Source organism: Arachis stenosperma, chromosome 9 (assembly GCF_014773155.1).
Source record: "Arachis stenosperma cultivar V10309 chromosome 9, arast.V10309.gnm1.PFL2, whole genome shotgun sequence".
In the NCBI taxonomy this organism is placed as follows: domain Eukaryota; kingdom Viridiplantae; phylum Streptophyta; class Magnoliopsida; order Fabales; family Fabaceae; genus Arachis; species Arachis stenosperma.
In genome coordinates this window covers 138,599,832-138,618,981 of record NC_080385.1, presented here as the reverse complement: position 1 = coordinate 138,618,981, position 19,150 = coordinate 138,599,832, and the positions used below count along the sequence as shown (strand labels likewise).

General features: G+C 33.8%; 1 protein-coding gene across 1 annotated transcript; it reads left to right on the top strand.

Moving 5' to 3' along the window:
* Positions 1-15,451: 15,451 nt before the first annotated feature.
* On the top strand, positions 15,452-18,261 carry LOC130949979 (uncharacterized). Its single transcript, XM_057878560.1, has 5 exons — positions 15,452-15,561; positions 15,832-16,096; positions 16,199-16,342; positions 16,878-17,122; positions 17,820-18,261. The coding sequence occupies exons 1-5, from the start codon at positions 15,452-15,454 to the stop codon at positions 18,259-18,261; spliced, it is 1,206 nt and encodes a 401-aa protein (XP_057734543.1).
* Positions 18,262-19,150: the final 889 nt, after the last annotated feature.

Genomic DNA, 19,150 nt, shown 5'->3' with positions numbered 1-19,150 from the left:
GAGGAAAAAATTACACAAATCAGTTAAATAAAAAACTAGTTCACGAATCAATCAAGAGACATTTTTATATATTTTAAATCACCCTAATTAAAATAAAGGGTATTTTAAGTCATTTTAAGCCATTTTCTATGCAACACAATTAAAAAAAAAAGTTTAAAAGATGTTATGAGTACTATAAAAATTTGTAATATTATAATAATTTAGGTAAATACATAATAAAAATATATTTTCTTTAATTTCTAAATTATTATTGACTATGTAGAGTATTTCTTTAATGTCCTAAGTCATTAGGATATTACAAAATTTTATAGTACTCCTAACATCTTTTAAGCTATTTTTTAAATTATTTTGTATAGAATAAAATATTTTTTTTGTGGTGTAATTTAAATAAATTTATTAAAATATTTATTAAAAAATATTCATAAGCTATTAAAAATGGGCAAAAAAGTATTGTATGAAATTTATAATACCCTAACTTTTAGCACGTCATGATCGTGCCAAAAGTAAGGCATTACTAACCTGTCTTCCTTATTAACTATTTAATATTGAGTCTTTAGTTCGATATCTCGTTTCAGTTTTATAAAAAATTTCAGGAAAATATTTTTAGTAATTAAAATCACATATCAAAGATCTTCAAATAATAATAATCACATAATAATTAATAATAATAAGTGCTATACAAATAAATTCAATATAAAACTCGAATACAATACTTATCCCTTTGGATAAAATAAAAGTTAAAGCAACAAGGGCGAGGGAACTCTATAAAAACAATAGGAATCACAAGTAAAACTACTACTCGTCCGCAGCTTTATATTGAACCTTCGAACCTGTCACTAAAAGGGTGGAAGATTTTGGGGTGAGAATAAACCACACGTTTTCAGTAGAGAACGAGAATGCCGTAAAAGTAGAGATTAAAATGCAAATAATCCATTTACTCAAGAGAACTATATTTTTACCAACCCTAAAAATACTTTTAAATTTTACTTTAGATAACTAAATACTTTCTTTTAAATTTTTGAGTTTAAAACAAAATCTCATTCACAAAACTTATCATATCAACTATTTTTTAGCCACATAATTAATTCTCAACAATCACAACATCAATTCTTAAACATTTCAATAATTCGCAAACTAATAGCTCAAGAAAGAGATCCAGACCAACATACAAACAAGTCAAACAGCACAATTACAAAGAAGTAATACAAGAAAACACAACCAAATGTAAAGGTGCAAACAATGATGATGCATGTTTATCCCTATCGCAGGTAATGAGCTCATTTGTCGGTTTCGACCCGCACCCGACGCAATCCGACTCGGAAGTCAGATAAGGCATTCCAGCAGCATAACCTCTGCAAGTTTCTACTTCTTGCAGGCGCTGATTCTCCAGCTGAAGTATGCCGAACATGACCTCTGCAAGTACTTACAAGCGCTGATTCTCCAGCTGAAGCATGTGCCACTTTCTCCTGGAAGCCATTCCATACACACGGGCATCCTCGCACAATCATTCACACATAAAGTCCACGACTTAACATTCTCACATCAGCACCTCAACTATTTACTTTCCTTCACCCTCTCGTGACCTTTTAGTCATTCCTTAATCACACGTGTCGCGTTCTCTTATCCCTTTTCTCTCTTATTCTTAACAAACCGAATTCATTTCATAACTTAAAATAAAATCTCTCCTCAAAATATTGGATTTAAAACATTATACTTTTCTTAATAAATCGAATTCGAAATAGAATAAATCTTTTTCCAACTAAATAAGCCTCAAATAATTTAACTTTCCAAAACAAATCTTTTAAATAGCATTTCAAATAAAGTCCCAAACTTTATAAAAATTTCGACAGCATTTCTTCTAAAATTTGGACTATGACACCCTTCCAGGGTTCCAACCAAACCATTTCTAATTCTCAGAAAACATTTTTGATAATTCAAACTAATCAAATTCAGTACTAAAAAGCTATTTTCAATTCTCACAGATTACTTCCGATAAACTAGCAGGCCAAGTCCAATATCCAAAACATTTATAAATCTGAAAATTCAACTAGTTCCAATGTCAAAATCTTTTCTAACTCTCAATTTATTACTAATAAAATAAATTTTCAATACAAAACCCGTTTCTCAATATAAGTAAATATGTAAATAAAATATTTTACACTATAAACTCATGTTTCAAAATAAATTTATAAATAAGATTTTCGAAATAAAACCACATTTTCGGTTACTTTTACATAAAATTGGGCATAATCTCCTCTTAAAAATTAGACTTCACTACCCATGTAGACTCCCTCAGATTTATAACTTTCCAAACCAAACTCAAATCCAACTCCATTCAACAATTATCAATACGACAATTTCTTCAATAATTAACTCATCATATTACAATTTAAAAAGTAACACTAATTTAATCACTTTTCATAGTCACAACTCAACCAATTCATCATAATCACAAAAAATCAGAATTTCAACAACTCTATCAAAATCAAAAAAACAATATCAATCACAACCTCAATTCAAACTCATCATTCAGTCATTCTAAGCAATCATAAATTATTTGCAAATATCCACTAGACTTCCGTGGCATTCATAATTTAAAACAGTTAATGTCAAAATGAAACTCCTTACCTTCATACGAAATCAAACCAATGGGACTTTCGGAGATGCTTTCTAACCGAACTGCTAAAGAGAAAAATGTCAGGAATCGTCCATACCTCCTAGAACTCCAGTTGGCCGAATTCAAGGAGCAGGGGAATTACGGCACCTGTAACACCCTACCACACAGAGCCTTACGCTTAAGTCGTAAAGTAGAGGTGGCGAGGTATTACGACTTCTAAAAAAAACAAAATACATACTTATAGTAGTAGAAAGAAGATAATAGAGTAGGAGCCTTGAAAAATGGGTAAAACAAAACCGCAAAATGAAAAGCGCCACGCTCCGGAAGCGGAATAACTTGCATGTGAGTCAAACTATAACTATCAAACGTAAGATAATAAAAGTATGAATAGAAAGCCAAAGGTACAAAATAACAAGCTCCTCACTCAGTCCGCGAAGTCAAGGCTGACTGGAGAATATTTACATATATATATATATACATATCCAAAACCCAAAATGTACATAAACAAAACCCTGCCTCTCCATAAACCTCTAGGAGGATCAAAAAGAATAAGTTATGCGGAGAGAAAGCTAAGTACGTGTATATACATCACTACACACCAAAATAACCCAGTAACCACTTCGCTTCAGGTGTCCAGACGCCTAATGAGATACCTTTCGACCTGCATCTGAAAAACAACAACATAGTATGGAATGAGAACCGGAGGTTCTCAGTATGGTAAAGGTGCCCGCATAGTTAATATAAAAGGTCTCGGGAAAGTCAGAGGCATTCCTAGAACTCCGACACTCAAAATCATCCTTAAATAAAATAAACTAAACCAAAAGTTAGGTAAGTTATCTAACGTATTCTAGTTCTGAATGTAACTTTAACTTAATACTTCACTTTCTGTCGCCTCCAATCCTCCGAATCACTGGTGGAACAACCCTCTCCCCTCACACCTTCGTCAAGAGGGATTTCTTAGAAAACATACACATACAGTTCAAGCAAGGAAAACACAAATAGAGAAGCATTTACAGCAAGTAGAACAAGTAGCGGATAAGCATAATTAAACAGCTAAGCAAACCAAAACAATGCACACTCAAGCAAACAAACAAATGCATATGATGTATGCCTGTCCTATGGCTGATGAGTCTCATCTGTCAGTTATACAGCCAACCCGACAAGTCCTGGTAGTTAACCATTGGACAGTCCCTCTGTGCGCGTATCCCCAAGCTCAATAATATTCCATGGAGTCAAACTCCAAGCTCAAATATAATATTCCATGGAGTCATACTCCAAGCTCAATAGTATAGTATTCCATGGAGTTAAACTCCAAGCTCAATAATATAGTATTCCATGGAGTCGAACTCCAAGCTCAATAATATAGTATTCCATGGAGTTAAACTCCAAGCTCAATAATATTCAATATTCATATTTATGTGCATGCCCATGGGGGAATCCGGGGAGTTAAAGTGCCCGGTCACATCTTGCGACAGAGGGTCAACAAATAGTCTCAAATACACAAGCCACATAATAATCTATTTCCCTTTTAAAAATATTACCTCAAATCAAAACTCCAATTCTTAAAGAAACTTTGGCAATATCTCCTCTAAGACTCAAATTTTTGCCACCATTCAAGGGTCCCAACTATCAAATCAAACACCTCTCAGTCACTCTAATCATTTCCAGTAACAAATTATTTCATAATCAAACAAATACCAACATTAAATCTTTTTTCAAACCGACCAACTTCAACAGCAAATTATTGACAACAGCTAAACCTCACATTTTATACCATATACACAATCCATCAATTATTCATTCATTTCATTCCTATCTTAAGGTCTTTTAGCTTAAGTTTTCACGTGACATTAAATATTAACTACGAGAAACCAAAATCATACCTTCGTACGGAATCAAAATATTCAAAGCTTTGGAGAAGCTTTCTGACCGAGCTATCGAAGAAGAAAACGTCCAGAATCATCTGTGCCTCCTAAATCTTTCGTTGGCCAAACTCAAAGAGTAGAAGAGTTACGTCACCGTCAACTTCTACTAATCAAAAATGGTGCCAACGTGCATAGGAGGAGGTTACGAATACTTTCACCGGATTAGATTTTTTATTAGAGTTACGGATTGCTAGAAATCGAAGCCGGAAGTTTAGTAGGATTTACGGTTTGTTACGTTCTTCTCTCTCCCGTTTTCTTTTTCTTTTTTTTTCTCTCCCGCATATGCTCATCGTATACATATATATGCAGGCTTAATTAGTAAGCTGTTAAACCGCCTTTGGCTTTCTTTTTTATTATTTTATATATATATATATATATATATATATATACACGCACAATGATAATGATAATATATATTTAACTTAATGAGAAATGTAAACCGCCTTTGATTTCCATGCTTCATAATTAATAATAGTAACGATCATACTAGAAATAGTAATAATGATCATGTAATAATAATAATAATAATAAACATAATAATAGTAATAATAATAGTAATGCAATGAATATAATATATATAAACTTATAATGCAATTTAATACTTACTGTAATTATATACAATGTTAATAATAATAATAATAATAATAATAATAATAATAATAATAATAATAATAATATGAATTTGATTAAATTTAAATTATTATAAAATTAGTTCATTACTGATAATAAAAATAATTTCTAAAAGTAAAAAACTCCAATTTATGAAATAAATTATAACTTATTTATATTTATATTTTTAAAACTGAGGGTCGCTACATTCTACCCACCTTACAAAAATTTTCACCCTCAAAAATTGATATAAAATGAAAAAGATTCATACTAACGTAACTTCCCTTCTTAAACATGTCAAAGAAAAACAGAAAAATTTGACATGCTTTGTTTGTAAATCCAGAATATTCTTATGGCTTAAAAGTCTACGCAAAACAGAAGGTACAAGTTAAACTCGATGCTGAAAGGTTATAAGGCAGGTTGGTAATAGAATAACGGGTTTATCACTTCTAATACTCACTTCATCTAGCTCTTAAGTTCTGCCAATTCTATTGGTGTCATCTTACGTAATACAATCGAAACTGGTTCAGCCTCTGACACTGAATTTATCACAACTTACTCTTTCTCTCGGCACCTAACCGGTTATCAAACAGATATTTCTATCGGCCTAAACTCCTAGTCCGTATCCAAGTTCAAAACTATGTCCAGTCTTTTCAGTCCTAAATTTTCCAATTCGATTATGCAACCTAAATGAAAGCGAGGTCCTAGCTCTACATAGAACAAATCTGTCCTACGCATTCTGTATCATACTTACCTCGATCTTGTCATGGCCAACCCGCATTTGCGACTCTTCCACGCGGACAATCCCTAGACATGTGTCCTGGTGCTCTATATCGAAAGCACATTCTCAGTCTAGTCCTATGCGGCTCCTCTGGAGCAGTCTCACCAAAGTCTTCCTGTAGCAGTGTCTACTTCAAGCAGCGATCCTCTGCGAGCTGGCTCTTCTTAACCAACTCAATGAAATTTGTTAGCTTTTGTGGATACACGTAATTAAAGATGTCTCTCCTTAGTCCTTTCTCATACTGAGCACACTTCCATTCCTCATAATCGGCTGGATTTCCTTGACAAGTTTTTGAGAAACGGCACAGGTTGTCGAATTCACGGGTATAGTCAGCGACGGACATATCCTTTTGCTTCAACTGCATTAACTCCAATTCCTTTGCAATGTGAAACGCATGCAAGAAATATCTCCCATAAAACTCTGTCTTGAATCTTTTCCAAGGGACATCCGTTAACTCCACCTGCAAGGTATGGCACAATTCTTGCCACTAATTCTGAGCATCTCCTTCCAACATATGAGTCACTATCTCTACTGACTGTACTTCAGGAACATGCTGAGTGTACAAAAACCTCTCCACTTCTCGAAACCACTGATCAGCCTCCAGGGCATTGGCGTTTCCGTTAAACCGAGGTGGACCATTCTTGAGGAAGTCAGTAAGGATCATTGACCTATAGTATCAACTTACGTTACTCATACTAGCACTAGAGTTTCCACCTCGACGTCCTTGCTTTGGTTCAACCACGGGATTTCCTCTCCGTATACCTCGTTCGGATCCACGAGACGACATTTGGTCCCTGTTCACACCAAACAAGTGATATTAAGTTGATCAGTCTCAATATCGCAAGTTTAATGCTTCAAGTTCCAAATGCATGCTCATGAATATTTATGCCACATATATCAATCAGATATCCTAATAGCACACACACACACACCCAGAGTATGCCCAGAAGCATAATCAGTCCATCCCTCAGGCTCCATAGGAACGAACTGCTCTGATACCATAATGTAACACCCTACCACACAGAGCCTTACGCTTAAGTCGTAAAGCATAGGTGGTGAGGTATTACGACTTCTAAAAAAATAAATACATACTTATAGTAGTAGAAAGAAGATAATAGACTAGGAGCCTTGAAAAATGGGTAAAACAAAACCGCAAAATGAAAAGCACCACGCTCCAGAAGCGGAATAACTTACGTGTGAGTCAAACTATAACTATCAAACGTAAGATAATAAAAGTATGAATAGAAAGCCAAAGGTACAAAATAACAAGCTCCTCACTCAGTCCGCGAAGTCAAGGCTAGCTAGAGAATATTTACATATATATATATATATATATATATATATATATATATATATATATATATATATACACATATCCAAAACCCAAAATGTACATAAACAAAACCCTGCCTCTCCATAAACCTCTAGGAGGATCAAAAAGAATAAGTTATGCGGAGAGAAAGCTAAGTACGTGTATATACATCACTACACACCAAAATAACCCAGTAACCACTTCGCTTCAGGTGTCCAGTCGCCTAATGAGATACCTTTTGACCTGCATCTGAAAAATAACAACATAGTATGGAATGAGAACCGGAGGTTCTCAGTATGGTAAAGGTGCCCGCATAGTTAATATAAAAGGTCTCAGAAAAGTCAGAGGCATTTCTAAAACTCCGACACTCAAAATCATCCTTAAATAAAATAAACTAAACCAAAAGTTAGGTAAGTTATCTAACGTATTCTAGTTCTGAATGTAACTTTAACTTAATACTTCACTTTCTGTCGCCTCCAATCCTCCGAATCACTGGTGGAACAACCCTCTCCCCTCACACCTTCGTCAAGAGGGATTTCTCAGAAAACATACACATACAGTTCAAGCAAGGAAAACACAGATAGAGAAGCATTTACAGCAAGTAGAACAAGTAGCGGATAAGCAGAATTAAACAGCTAAGCAAACCAAAACAATGCACACTCAAGCAAACAAACAAATGCATATGATGTATGTCTGTCCTATGACTGATGAGTCTCATCTGTCGGTTATACAGCCAACCCGACAAGTCCTGGTAGTTAACCATTGGACAGATCCTCTGTGCGCGCATCCCCAAGCTCAATAATATTCCATAGAGTCAAACTCCAAGCTCAAATATAATATTCCATGGAGTCATACTCCAAGCTCAATAGTATAGTATTCCATGGAGTTAAACTCCAAGCTCAATAATATAGTATTCCATGGAGTTAAACTCCAAGCTCAATAATATTCAATATTCATATTTATATGCATGCCCATGGGGGAATCCAGGGAGTTAAAGTGCCCGGTCACATCTTGCGACAGAGGGTCAACAAATAGTCTCAAATATACAAGCCACATAATAATCTCTTTCCCTTTTAAAAATATTACCTCAAATCAAAACTCCAATTCTTAAAGAAAGTTTGGCAATATCTCCTCTAAGACTCAAATTTCTGCAACCCTTCAAGGGTCCCAACTATCAAACCAAACACCTCTCAGTCACTCAAATCATTTCCAGTAACAAATTATTTCATAATCAAACAAATACCAATATTAAATTTTTTTCCAAACTGACCAACTTCAACAGCAAATTATTGACAACAGCTAAACCTCACATTTTATACCATATACACAATCCATCAATTATTCATTCATTTCATTCCTATCTTAAGGTCTTTTAGCCTAAGTTTTCACGTGACATTAAATATTAACTACGAGAAACCAAAACCATACCTTCATACGGAATCAAAATATTCAAAGCTTTGAAGAAGCTTTCTGACCGAGCTATCGAAGAAGAAAACGTCCAGAATCATCTGTGCCTCCTAAATCTTTCGTTGGCCAAACTCAAAGAGTAGAGGAGTTACGTCACTGTCAACTTCTACTAATGAAAAATGGTGTCAACGTGCAGAGGAGGAGGTTACGAATACTTTCACCGGATTAGATTTTTGATTAAAGTTACGGATTGCTAAAAATCGAAGCCGAAAGTTTGGTGGGATTTACAGTTTGTTATGTTCTTCTCTCTCCCGTTTTCTTTTTCTTTTTTTTTTCTCTCCCGCATATGCTCATCATATACATATATATGCAGGCTTAATTAGTAAGCTATTAAGCCGCCTTTGGCTTTCTTTTTAATTATTTTATATATATATATATATGCAATGATAATGATAATATATATCTAACTTAATGAGAAATGTAAATCGCCTTTGATTTCCATGTTTCATAATTAATAATAGTAACGATCATACTAAAAATAGTAATGATGATCATGTAATAATAATAATAATAATAAACGTCATAATAGTAATACAATGAATATAATATATATAAATTTATAATGCAATTTAATACTTACTGTAATAATAATAATAATAATAATAATAATAATAATAATAATAATAATAATAATAATAATAATAATAATTTAATTAAATTTAAATTATTATAAAATTAGTTCATTACTGATAATAAAAATAATTTCTAAAACTAAAAAAGCTCTAATTTATGAAATAAATTATAATTTATTTTTATTTATATTTTTAAAATTGAGAGTCGTTACAGCACTGTTAACTTTTACCAGACAAAAGTGACACCAACACGTAAAAGAAGAGAATACGAACATTTTTATCGAATTAAATTTCTTATTAGAATTACGGATCGTAAGGATCGTAAGAAATCAAGATCGGAGGATCGATAAAAATCACGATTCTCTCACTTTCTCTCTCGGTCACTTCCTTCTCTTTTTTCTTCATATTGGTTCGTGATGAAAGTACCAAATAAAGCAAGATGATGAGTATAGAGATTAATAAATAAATGGGATATGTGTCATGGTTTCATGTGATCCACGGTCATATTAAATAGAAATCATACAAGAGAATGTGGCAATTAATTGATAATTATATGACTGAAAGAAGGTTAGGTGTCAAACTTATACAGGCACGTTTTTTTCTTTAATTTTTTTTGTTTCTTAATGGCTTTTACCAAAAGTAATGAAATAATAATAATAATAATAATAATAATAATAATAATAATTCTTTTATCTTTTTAAAAATATCTCATTATAATAAGAATAATTTAAAAATTTTAATAGATTTTAAACTCAAAATATCATAAAATTTAATTTAATTATTTTTAGAAGCACAATTTTCTTTAAATAAAATAATAAATCATAAATAACTTATTATTTAATTTTTTAAAAAAATCGGGGTGTTAAAAAATTCGAATTGATAACTCATTAATAGTTTAAAAAAGTCTTGTAATTAAATATTTTGTTAGTTTTTTTTAATGTATGAAATAAAATACATATTTTTTAATTTTTAAATTATTAATTTTTTAATAAAAGAATGGACAGAATTAACTCATGAGTAATTCGAATCTGACCAGTTAGAATTACTATGTGCACGTGTGTAATTCTAATCACCCTGATTCGAATTACTCTAGGTGTAATTCGAATCAGGTTGATTCGAATTAGTGGGTGTGTGCGTGTGTGTAGTTCGAATCAGGATGATTCGAATTACATGAAAATGAAGTTCGAATTAGGGTGATTCGAACTATATAGATATGTGTCTCTGATAAATTCATGAACCATTTTTACATTTAGCTGATTTGTATAATTTTGAGCTCCCATTGACTTATTTAAGTGATTTACCCTATAGATTATATAATATAATTGATTATATTTTGGTTTTGGAAAGAATAAAATCAGACAATGATTTATGACATTATATATTCTACAGATCACATTATTAAATATCTTATTATTTTTTATATTTGTTTATTATTATTATTATTGTTATTATTATTATTGATTTTATTTTTCGATTTGTTTTAAAGTTCAAAAAATTTGGAATCAAAACATCTCCATCAAGATGTATCTGATTCCAAAGTTGAAGTAGAATTATGAGATAGTAGATTCTATTACTCATTTCAATTTGAGAAACTTACTTCGCACTAACTAGGGGCGGCAAATAGGTTCAAACTTGTCAAATTGATTCGTATAACTCATCAAAAAAAGCTGATCGGACTAAAAATTTTAGACCGCTATAATAAAAAAATTCGCCTAACCCATAAACATTATTTGGCAGATTTCGACACGAAGAGATTGCCAATGGGCCTGCCATTTGTTTTGGTTTTTAAGTTCTTATAAATATTAATATTATAAACTCAACCCAGCATAATAACCCTACCCATAAACATAATTCATTTTACTTTTAAGTTATAACTTTGACATTGTTTAATTGATTAGAACTTAAAAAATGTTTATTTTGGTTTGAAAAATGTTTGATGAATATTTTTTGTTACAAAATACTTGCTTGATGATTATGTTTATTAGAAATTTAAAATTATAAAAACCTTGTTTGTGAATTTAAAAATTATTGAGTTATTGAAATATTTGTGAAACTATATGTTTTTGCAGTTTGTGTGGAACCCATATAATCATAATTGTATGGGGAACATTGTAGTTCCAAATGGCATCTTGTCATCATGCAATATAAAGCGCAACAGTATCATTAATATCTTTTGAGTGCATTGAGTGACATGCATCAAATAGGAAAAGGAGGTAGTTTGGTTTGCAACAAGAAGCCCATGGACAACCTATTTATCTTATAGAAGCTCACAATGTGGTTCTGACGGGACTAAAGAACAAAGATTGGAGAGCTAAACATTTGATGAGTTTGGAAAAATCTAATTTAAATTGATGATGATCAAATATTATTAACATAATTAATTGCAAAATTGTTAATTAGATCTTCATATTTATAATTGCTAATTTAATAATTTTGTTGGTGCAGATTTCAGTTGGGCCGAAAAGAAAAAATAACAAAGCCCAATGAGATGCTAAAATTCAGCCTTGGATCAAATTGATTTAATTATTGTGACTGAAGCAAGTTTTGTTAAATGGGCCAATATATTGTTAAAACAAGCCCATTTAAATCTTTGCTACTAAGACCAACGCTTGGTCCGAAACCAATATTAAAAGAAAGCAAAGTTCTATGCTTCCAACGGATTCCACTTTCAAGTTGTGATGGATTTCAAATTTAATTAATTTGAATTAACTTGCATTAGAATCATGAGGGAGAAATTACAATTGATTTGATTGATTGCCTTAATGATGCACACAACTCAGCAAAGGGAAGTGAGAAACTTAATTCATTCTAATTCTCTCTCTTTGTTACATTAATTATTGTTCAAATTTTCTCTTTCTACTCTCTCTTCTCTTTCAGTCACTCCTCAGGAAAATATGGAAGCTAAAGCAAGCTACCAGAAAGAAGAAAAAGCTAGTAACAAGACCATTGTAATGATGGCAAGAAAAAGAAAATAAAAAGTATGTTGTGCCTGAGATCTTCACCAAATAAAGGTAAGATTTGGTGAAGTAAGCTCATGCTCTCCATACCAAAAATGGAAGAAGTTGATCTCGGTCAGAAGAAGAAGATTTCAGAGGCATGGCTCGTCTCTGCTTTGTGTTCACTCATCACAGAAGGTAGCTAGGAAGGCTACGTGAAGGAGGAAGCAAAAGTGGAGCAAGAGGAGCTGTTATGCATCAAGAATGTATCAAGGGCTAGGAATCTTTCTTGGAGTGTAAGTCAAGATGGATGGCTAGGATTGATGAAGCTTGGTATAAAGAAAAGACACAGAGGTAATTGCATGTTGGGTTTTACATTCGGTTATCTCTCCTCTCTCTCTGGCCGAACCGGTTTTGCATGAAGAAGAAGAAGTTTAGCTTGGTTCAACAGTTTTAATCGTGGAGGCTTCTCCCTCTATAAATAAGGGAGAACAGCCAGGGCTTGAAGCAAGAAAAAGAGTGAAAGCACAGTGTTCACATAGCTACCTAAGCTAACAAGAAGTTCTTCTCCTTCAATGTTTTCTATTTTGTAATTTTCTGTTTAATTTTGTCTATCTTGAGTCTCATAAAAAAGGCAAATAGTGAGGTTTGTAAGAAAAAGTCATAGAGCAGAAAAAGGCAGAGAATGAAAAATTAAAAGAAAAAGCCATAGATGTCCTTAGAGGTCCTTTGTACATATGTGTTGTGTTTCATGATTCTGTGGGAATCTCCTTGCAAGTTGGGTTTGCACTTAGCAGTTGAAAGCTTGGTGGGTTACCAAGTCAAGTTCAGTTTTGGAATAGACTCTGGACTTGTCCCAGATAGGAAGGGTAGCTCCTAGGGAGAATTGGTGTTTGTAATCAAAGATGATTATAGTGAAATTTCATCATTATTGTGATGGAGACTGGATGTAGGCTGCATTGCGCTTAGCAGCTGAACAAGGATATATCGTGGTGTAATTTTCTCTCTCTTCTACTCCATTTCTGATTCTGCTGTATATGAGACAAAACTAAAAAATATCTCCTGGATGGTCACGAGACAAAATGAAAAAGTCCCTTGGCTAGGCACGAGGCAAAAACAAGAAATATCTCCTCAAGTGTTCTGAAGGACAACAAGAGTTACTAAGCAAAAAAGGGGGCTAAGATTCAACCCCCCTTCTCTTAGCCACTGATAGACCATCAATTGGTATCAGAGCTTGGTCTCAAAGAGATCAAGCTTTGCAGCTGACGATTGGATTTTTGACGGTTTAGAATTTCACAAATGAAGTCTCGTTGCAAGTATAGTTTCTAAACCAACAATAATCCTTTCATACAAAAGATTGTTTGTCACAAGTAACAAACCCCTAAATTTATAAACCGAAGTATTGAACCTCGGGTCGTTCTCCCTAGGACTTACAATAAAGTGTCTTGTTATTGGTTGTGAATTATTTTGGGGTTTTAGATGAGAAACATGAATAGTAAATGGTAAGAAAACTTTATTAACAAAATAGTCTTGGCAAGATTTGGTTGTCAAGGGTCTTCATCATTATCACTAGCCACAAGTATGGTAGTTGCAAGGATTAATCCCACTTAGTCATCCTTAAATCAATTAACAAAGGAAAGTCAAGTGAGTTATATCAATCCTAGTCCATAAGTCCTAGCTTTCCACTAATTGGATTAATGAAGGCTAGAGTTAATGGCTATCAACTAGCAATCAATTGGACACTAGTGACTCAAGAAATCCTAAGTTACCTTCTCAAGCCAAGAACATAAAATCCTACTCTAACATCCTCTCAAGCATTTCATCAAACACTTGGAGGGTAATGAAAGAAAGCATTCTTATTTGTAAGAATAAAAGGAATCAACAACTAACAATTACAAAGAATTAACAAAACAACAATCAACAACATCGCAATCACATGAATTATCTCAAATTGCATTATTGAAAGAAAATAAAAGAATAACACTAGATCCACAACAAAAATGAAGAATTGCAAGAATTAAAGTATATAACTAGAGAGAGAGAGAAGAGAAGAGTAAGAATTAACAAGGGAAAAGTAAATCAAAGCATGAATTAAACCTAGATCTAAGGAAGGAGATTAACCTAAACCTAATCCTAATTCTAGAGAGAAGTGAGAGCTTCTCTCTCTAGAAAACTAACTAAAATTCCTCAACTAAACTAATGGTAACTAACATGTGTTTCCCTCTTCACTCCTTGGGTTAAATAGCATCAGAAATGAGTTGGATTGGGCCCACAAGGCTTCTAAAATCGCTGGCCACGTGTTGCATTAAGTGGGTCATGTGCCACCATCGGCGCGTCCGCGTACCGTGCGCGTGCGCGCCCCTATGCGCGATGCAACTATGGCAAATCTTATATCGTTTCGAAGCCCCGGATGTTAGCTTTCTAACCCAACTGGAACCGCATCATTTGGACCTCTGTAGCTCAAGTTATGGTCGTTTAAGTGCGAAGAGGTCGGCTTGACAGCTTTCCGGTTCTTTCATTTCTTCATGAGTTCTCCAACTTTTCATGCTTCTTTCTTCATTTCCTTGATCCAATCTTTGCCTCCTAAACCTTAAATCACTTAACAAACATATCAAGGCATCTACTGGAATCAAGGAGAATTAGATTTAGCTACTTTAAGACCTAAAAAGCATGTTTTCACTCTTAAGCACAATTAAAGGAGAAGTTATAAAACCATGCTATTTCAATGGATAAATGTGGGTAAAAGGTTATAAAATCCCCTAAAATCAATACAAGATAAACCATCAAAACGGGGTTTGTCAGCAGCTTGTAGAAAAAGATCCAAATGACAGAAAACAGTGGCTCAAATCTAGTGTCTTACAATCTAACAGAAGGACAGTCAAGCAATAAACCTCCTCTTTTCAATGGAAAGAACTACACCTATTGAAAGGAGAGAATGAAGATTTTTGTGCAAGCAGTAGATTACAGACTATAGAAGATCATCCTGGAGGGTCCCCAATTCCCAACCACCACAAGTGCTGAAGAAGTAGTCTCTCTTAAACCCGAAGCTAGCTGGACTGAAGAAGACCGAAAGAAGGTGGAGCTCAATGCAAAGACTATCAACTTGCTCAACTGTGCAATCAGCTTCGAGGAGTACCGACGGGTATCACGATGCACAACGACAAAAGAAATCTGGGACAAACTTCAAGTTACTCATGAAGGAGCCACCATAGTAAAAAAGACCAGGATAGATATGTTAAACAGAGAGTATGATATGTTTGCAATGAAGGAAGGAGAATCTATTGATGAACTGTTCGAAAGATTCAACATCGTCATTGTTGGCTTGGATGCTATGGGAATCAAGTATCCTGAATCTGTGCTTGTGAGAAGAGTGTTGAGATGTCTCACTAAAGAGTGGAAAACTAAGGCATTAATCATATCTGAGAGTAGTGGTCTAGATTCCATGACATATGATGATTTGAGAGAAAACTTACTTGCTTTCGAAAATACTTATCTGAAAAAAGACTCAAAAAAGAAAGGAATTGCTTTTACATCTATTACTAACCCCCTGGATGATGAATCCAGTGATAATTCCTCTGAAAATGAATTTGTGTTGTTTGCCAAAAAATTCAGGAAAATGGTAAAGTTCAAGGAAAGAGGCAAGGGAAGCAGTTCAAGAAAACAAAAGAAAGATTTCAGCAAGGTGACATGCTACAACTGCAAAGAGACTGGCCATTTTAAATCTGATTGCCCTAAGTTGAAAAAGGAGGAGAAGCCAAAGAAAGGAAAGAAAAAGGGACTGATGGCTTCTTGGGAGGACTTGGAAAATGACTCAGACGATGATGAAGAATCAGAGACTATGTCCCAACCATGTCTCATGGCAGATCACATTGAACAGGTAGTTTTTTATAACCCTGACACTAAAGATTTTCATCTTATGATAGACCACCTTTCTGAAAAAATTAGATGTTTCTTGCTTGATAACCAAGATCTTGAACAGCAAATCACCATTCTTAAAGCTGAAAATGGTTTTCTTAGAGATAAACTAAAGGAGACTAAAACTGATGTTGAACTTGTTAAAGAAAACATGCAGTTAAAAGCTCAACTTAGAGGCTGTGAAAGTGACCATTCTATTGTTTCATACGTAAACTGTTTTAAAGAAAATGAAAATTTGCTAAAAAGGATAAAAAATCTTGAAAATGACTTAGCCAAGTTCACTCAAAGTTCTAAAAATTTAAATCAAATCTTGGCTAGTCAAAAACCTCTCTATGATAAAGCTGGCTTGGGGTTTCACAAGAATTTCAAATCTGTTGAAAAATCTTATTTTGAAAACATAGCCTTATCTTCAAATGATATAAGGTTTCAAAACCCAACAAGCTTTAGCAAAACAGCAACTCCAAGATTTTGTAGACTATACAACCGAAATGGCCACTTTCCCATTCAATGTTTTTTTGGTGAAAGAATGATTGGTGACAAAGTTTACAAAGTTATTTTTTAGTACAATGGTTTGGGACATAGGAGATGGTTTAACGTGAAAGGATCCAAGAAGATTTGGATACCTAAGGTCACTTAAGCTTATTTTGTAGGTATGCCTAGCATCCAAGCGGAAGGACAATATGTGGTTCATGGACAGCGGATGCTCTAGGCATATGACCGGAAAGACAAACTTCTTCATAAAGCTTGATGAGTATGATGGAGGGTTTGTCACTTTCGGTAATGATGGTAAAGGAAAAATAGTGGCCATTGGAAAAATTGGTAAAAGCTTCTCATCTTCTATAAATGATGTTCTTCTTGTTGATGGTTTGAAACATAATTTACTAAGTGTTAGCCAATTGTGTGATCTAGGATTTGAAGTTATTTTTAGAAAGTTTGTGTGCTTAGTTGTTTGTGAAAAATCTGGGGATATTTTGTTTGAGGCTAAAAGGTGCAACAATGTGTATGGATTGACTCTTAAGGACTTGAAAGATCAAAAAGTGACATGTTTTAGCTCTCTTGAATCTGAAAAATGGTTATGGCATAAGAAATTAGGTCATGCTAGCATGTACCAAATTTCTAAGCTAGTTAAGAAAAACTTGGTTAGAGGAATTCCAAATATTAAATTTGATAAGGATCTTACTTGTGATGCTTGTAAATTAAGCAAACAAGTAAAATTCTCTTTTAAAACAAAATATGGAATTTCAACCAAGAGGCCATTAGAGATGTTACACATTGATCTTTTTGGACCAACAAGAATTCAAAGTTTAGGAGGTAAACACTATGGCTTAGTGGTAGTGGATGATTACTCTAGATTCGGTTGGATACTTTTTCTTGCTCATAAAAATGATGCTTTTCATGCCTTCTCAACCCTTTTCAAAGAAAATTCAAAATGAAAAAGATTTAAAAGTTGCCCATTTGAGAAGTGATCACGAAAAGAAGTTTGAAAACCAAGACTTTAAAAAATTCTGTGATGATTTTGGAATTGCTCATAATTTTTCATGCCCTAGAACCCCTCAACAAAATGGGGTTGTTAAAAGAAGGAATAGAAGTCTTCAAGAGATGACTAGGGCTATGTTATGTGAAAATGAGATTCCAAAATTTTTATGGGCTGAAACTGTAAATACAGCTTGTTACATTTTGAATAGGACCATCATTAGAAAAGGTTTAAAGAAAACTCCTTATGAGCTATGGAAAGGAACCCCTCCTAATCTTAAGTATTTCCATGTTTTTAGATGCAAGTGCTTTGTACTTAATAACAAAGAAAATCTTGGTAAATTTGATCCAAAATCTTATGAGGGAGTGTTTGTTGGATACTCCACCACTAGCAAGGCATATAGAATTTACCTCAAAGAACACAGAACCATAGAGGAATCTATACACGTCTCTTTTTGTGATTCTAATTCAATTCCCAGTACTGTGATCGAGAATGATTCAGATTGTGAAGATGTTGTCAATAAAGAAACCAATGAAGAAAATCCCAAGTCTGTTCAAAATGAAGAATCTGTCTGTCCAATTTTGTCTCATCAAAATGGAGGAGATTGTTTTGTTTTGTCTCCTGAACCAGCAAGAGAAACTGGAACAGAATAACCCACTAAAACTCATCAAGGCTCAACACATCTTCGGAAACCAAGGGAATGGAAGTCCATGAGGGATTATCCTCATGACTTTATCATTGGTGATTCCTCACAAGGTGTAACAACAAGATCCTCATCCAAAAAGCAAATCAAACCAAGCACTTTTGCTCCCTTGTCACAAATGGAGCCCAACAATGTGAAGCAAGCCCTTGAAGATCCCTCTTGGGTCAAAGCTATGCAAGAGGAGCTGGCTCAATTTGACAAAAATGAGGTTTGGACACTAGTACCTCATCCGGATGGTAAGAAGGTTACGGGTACTAAGTGATTTTTTAAAAATAAACTTGGTGAGGATAGAAAAGTTGTTCGTAACAAAGCTAGATTAGTGGCACAAGGTTTCAAGAAGAGGGTATAGATTTTAATGAGTCTTTTGCTTCGGTAGCTAGAATGGAAGCAATTAGGTTGCTTCTTTCCTATGCTACCCATAAGGGTTTTAAAATGTTCCAAATGGATGTTAAATGTGATTTTCTTAATTGCTTTATTGATAGAGAAGTGTATGTGGCACAACCCCCCGATTTTGAGAGTAAAGAATTTTCAAACCATGTTTTCAAACTTTCTAAGGCTCTTTATGGTCTTACGCAAGCTCCAAGAGCTTGGTATGAAAGGCTTAGTGCCTTCTTATTGGAAAATCACTATCAAAGGGGTACCACCGACACAACTTTATTTATTAAAGCTCTAATGATGATATTCTCCTAGTTCAAGTTTATGTGGATGATATTGTGTTTGGATCGGCCAATGAATCCTAGTGTGAAGAGTTTGGAAAACTCATGACTAGTGAGTTTGAAATGAGTTTAATGGGAGAGCTAACTTTCTTTCTTGGCCTCCAAATTAAGCAACTCCTAGTG

Bases quoted from the DNA above. Each gene is read 5' to 3' on its own strand.
- LOC130949979 (XM_057878560.1), top strand. From the start codon at position 15,452: ATGTTAAACAGAGAGTATGATATGTTTGCAATGAAGGAAGGAGAATCT. The intron at 16,097-16,198 runs GTAGTTTTTTAT...GATCTTGAACAG, and splicing joins TGGCAGATCACATTGAACAG to CAAATCACCATTCTTAAAGC. The intron at 16,343-16,877 runs GTAAACTGTTTT...TTCTTCATAAAG, and splicing joins ACCATTCTATTGTTTCATAC to CTTGATGAGTATGATGGAGG.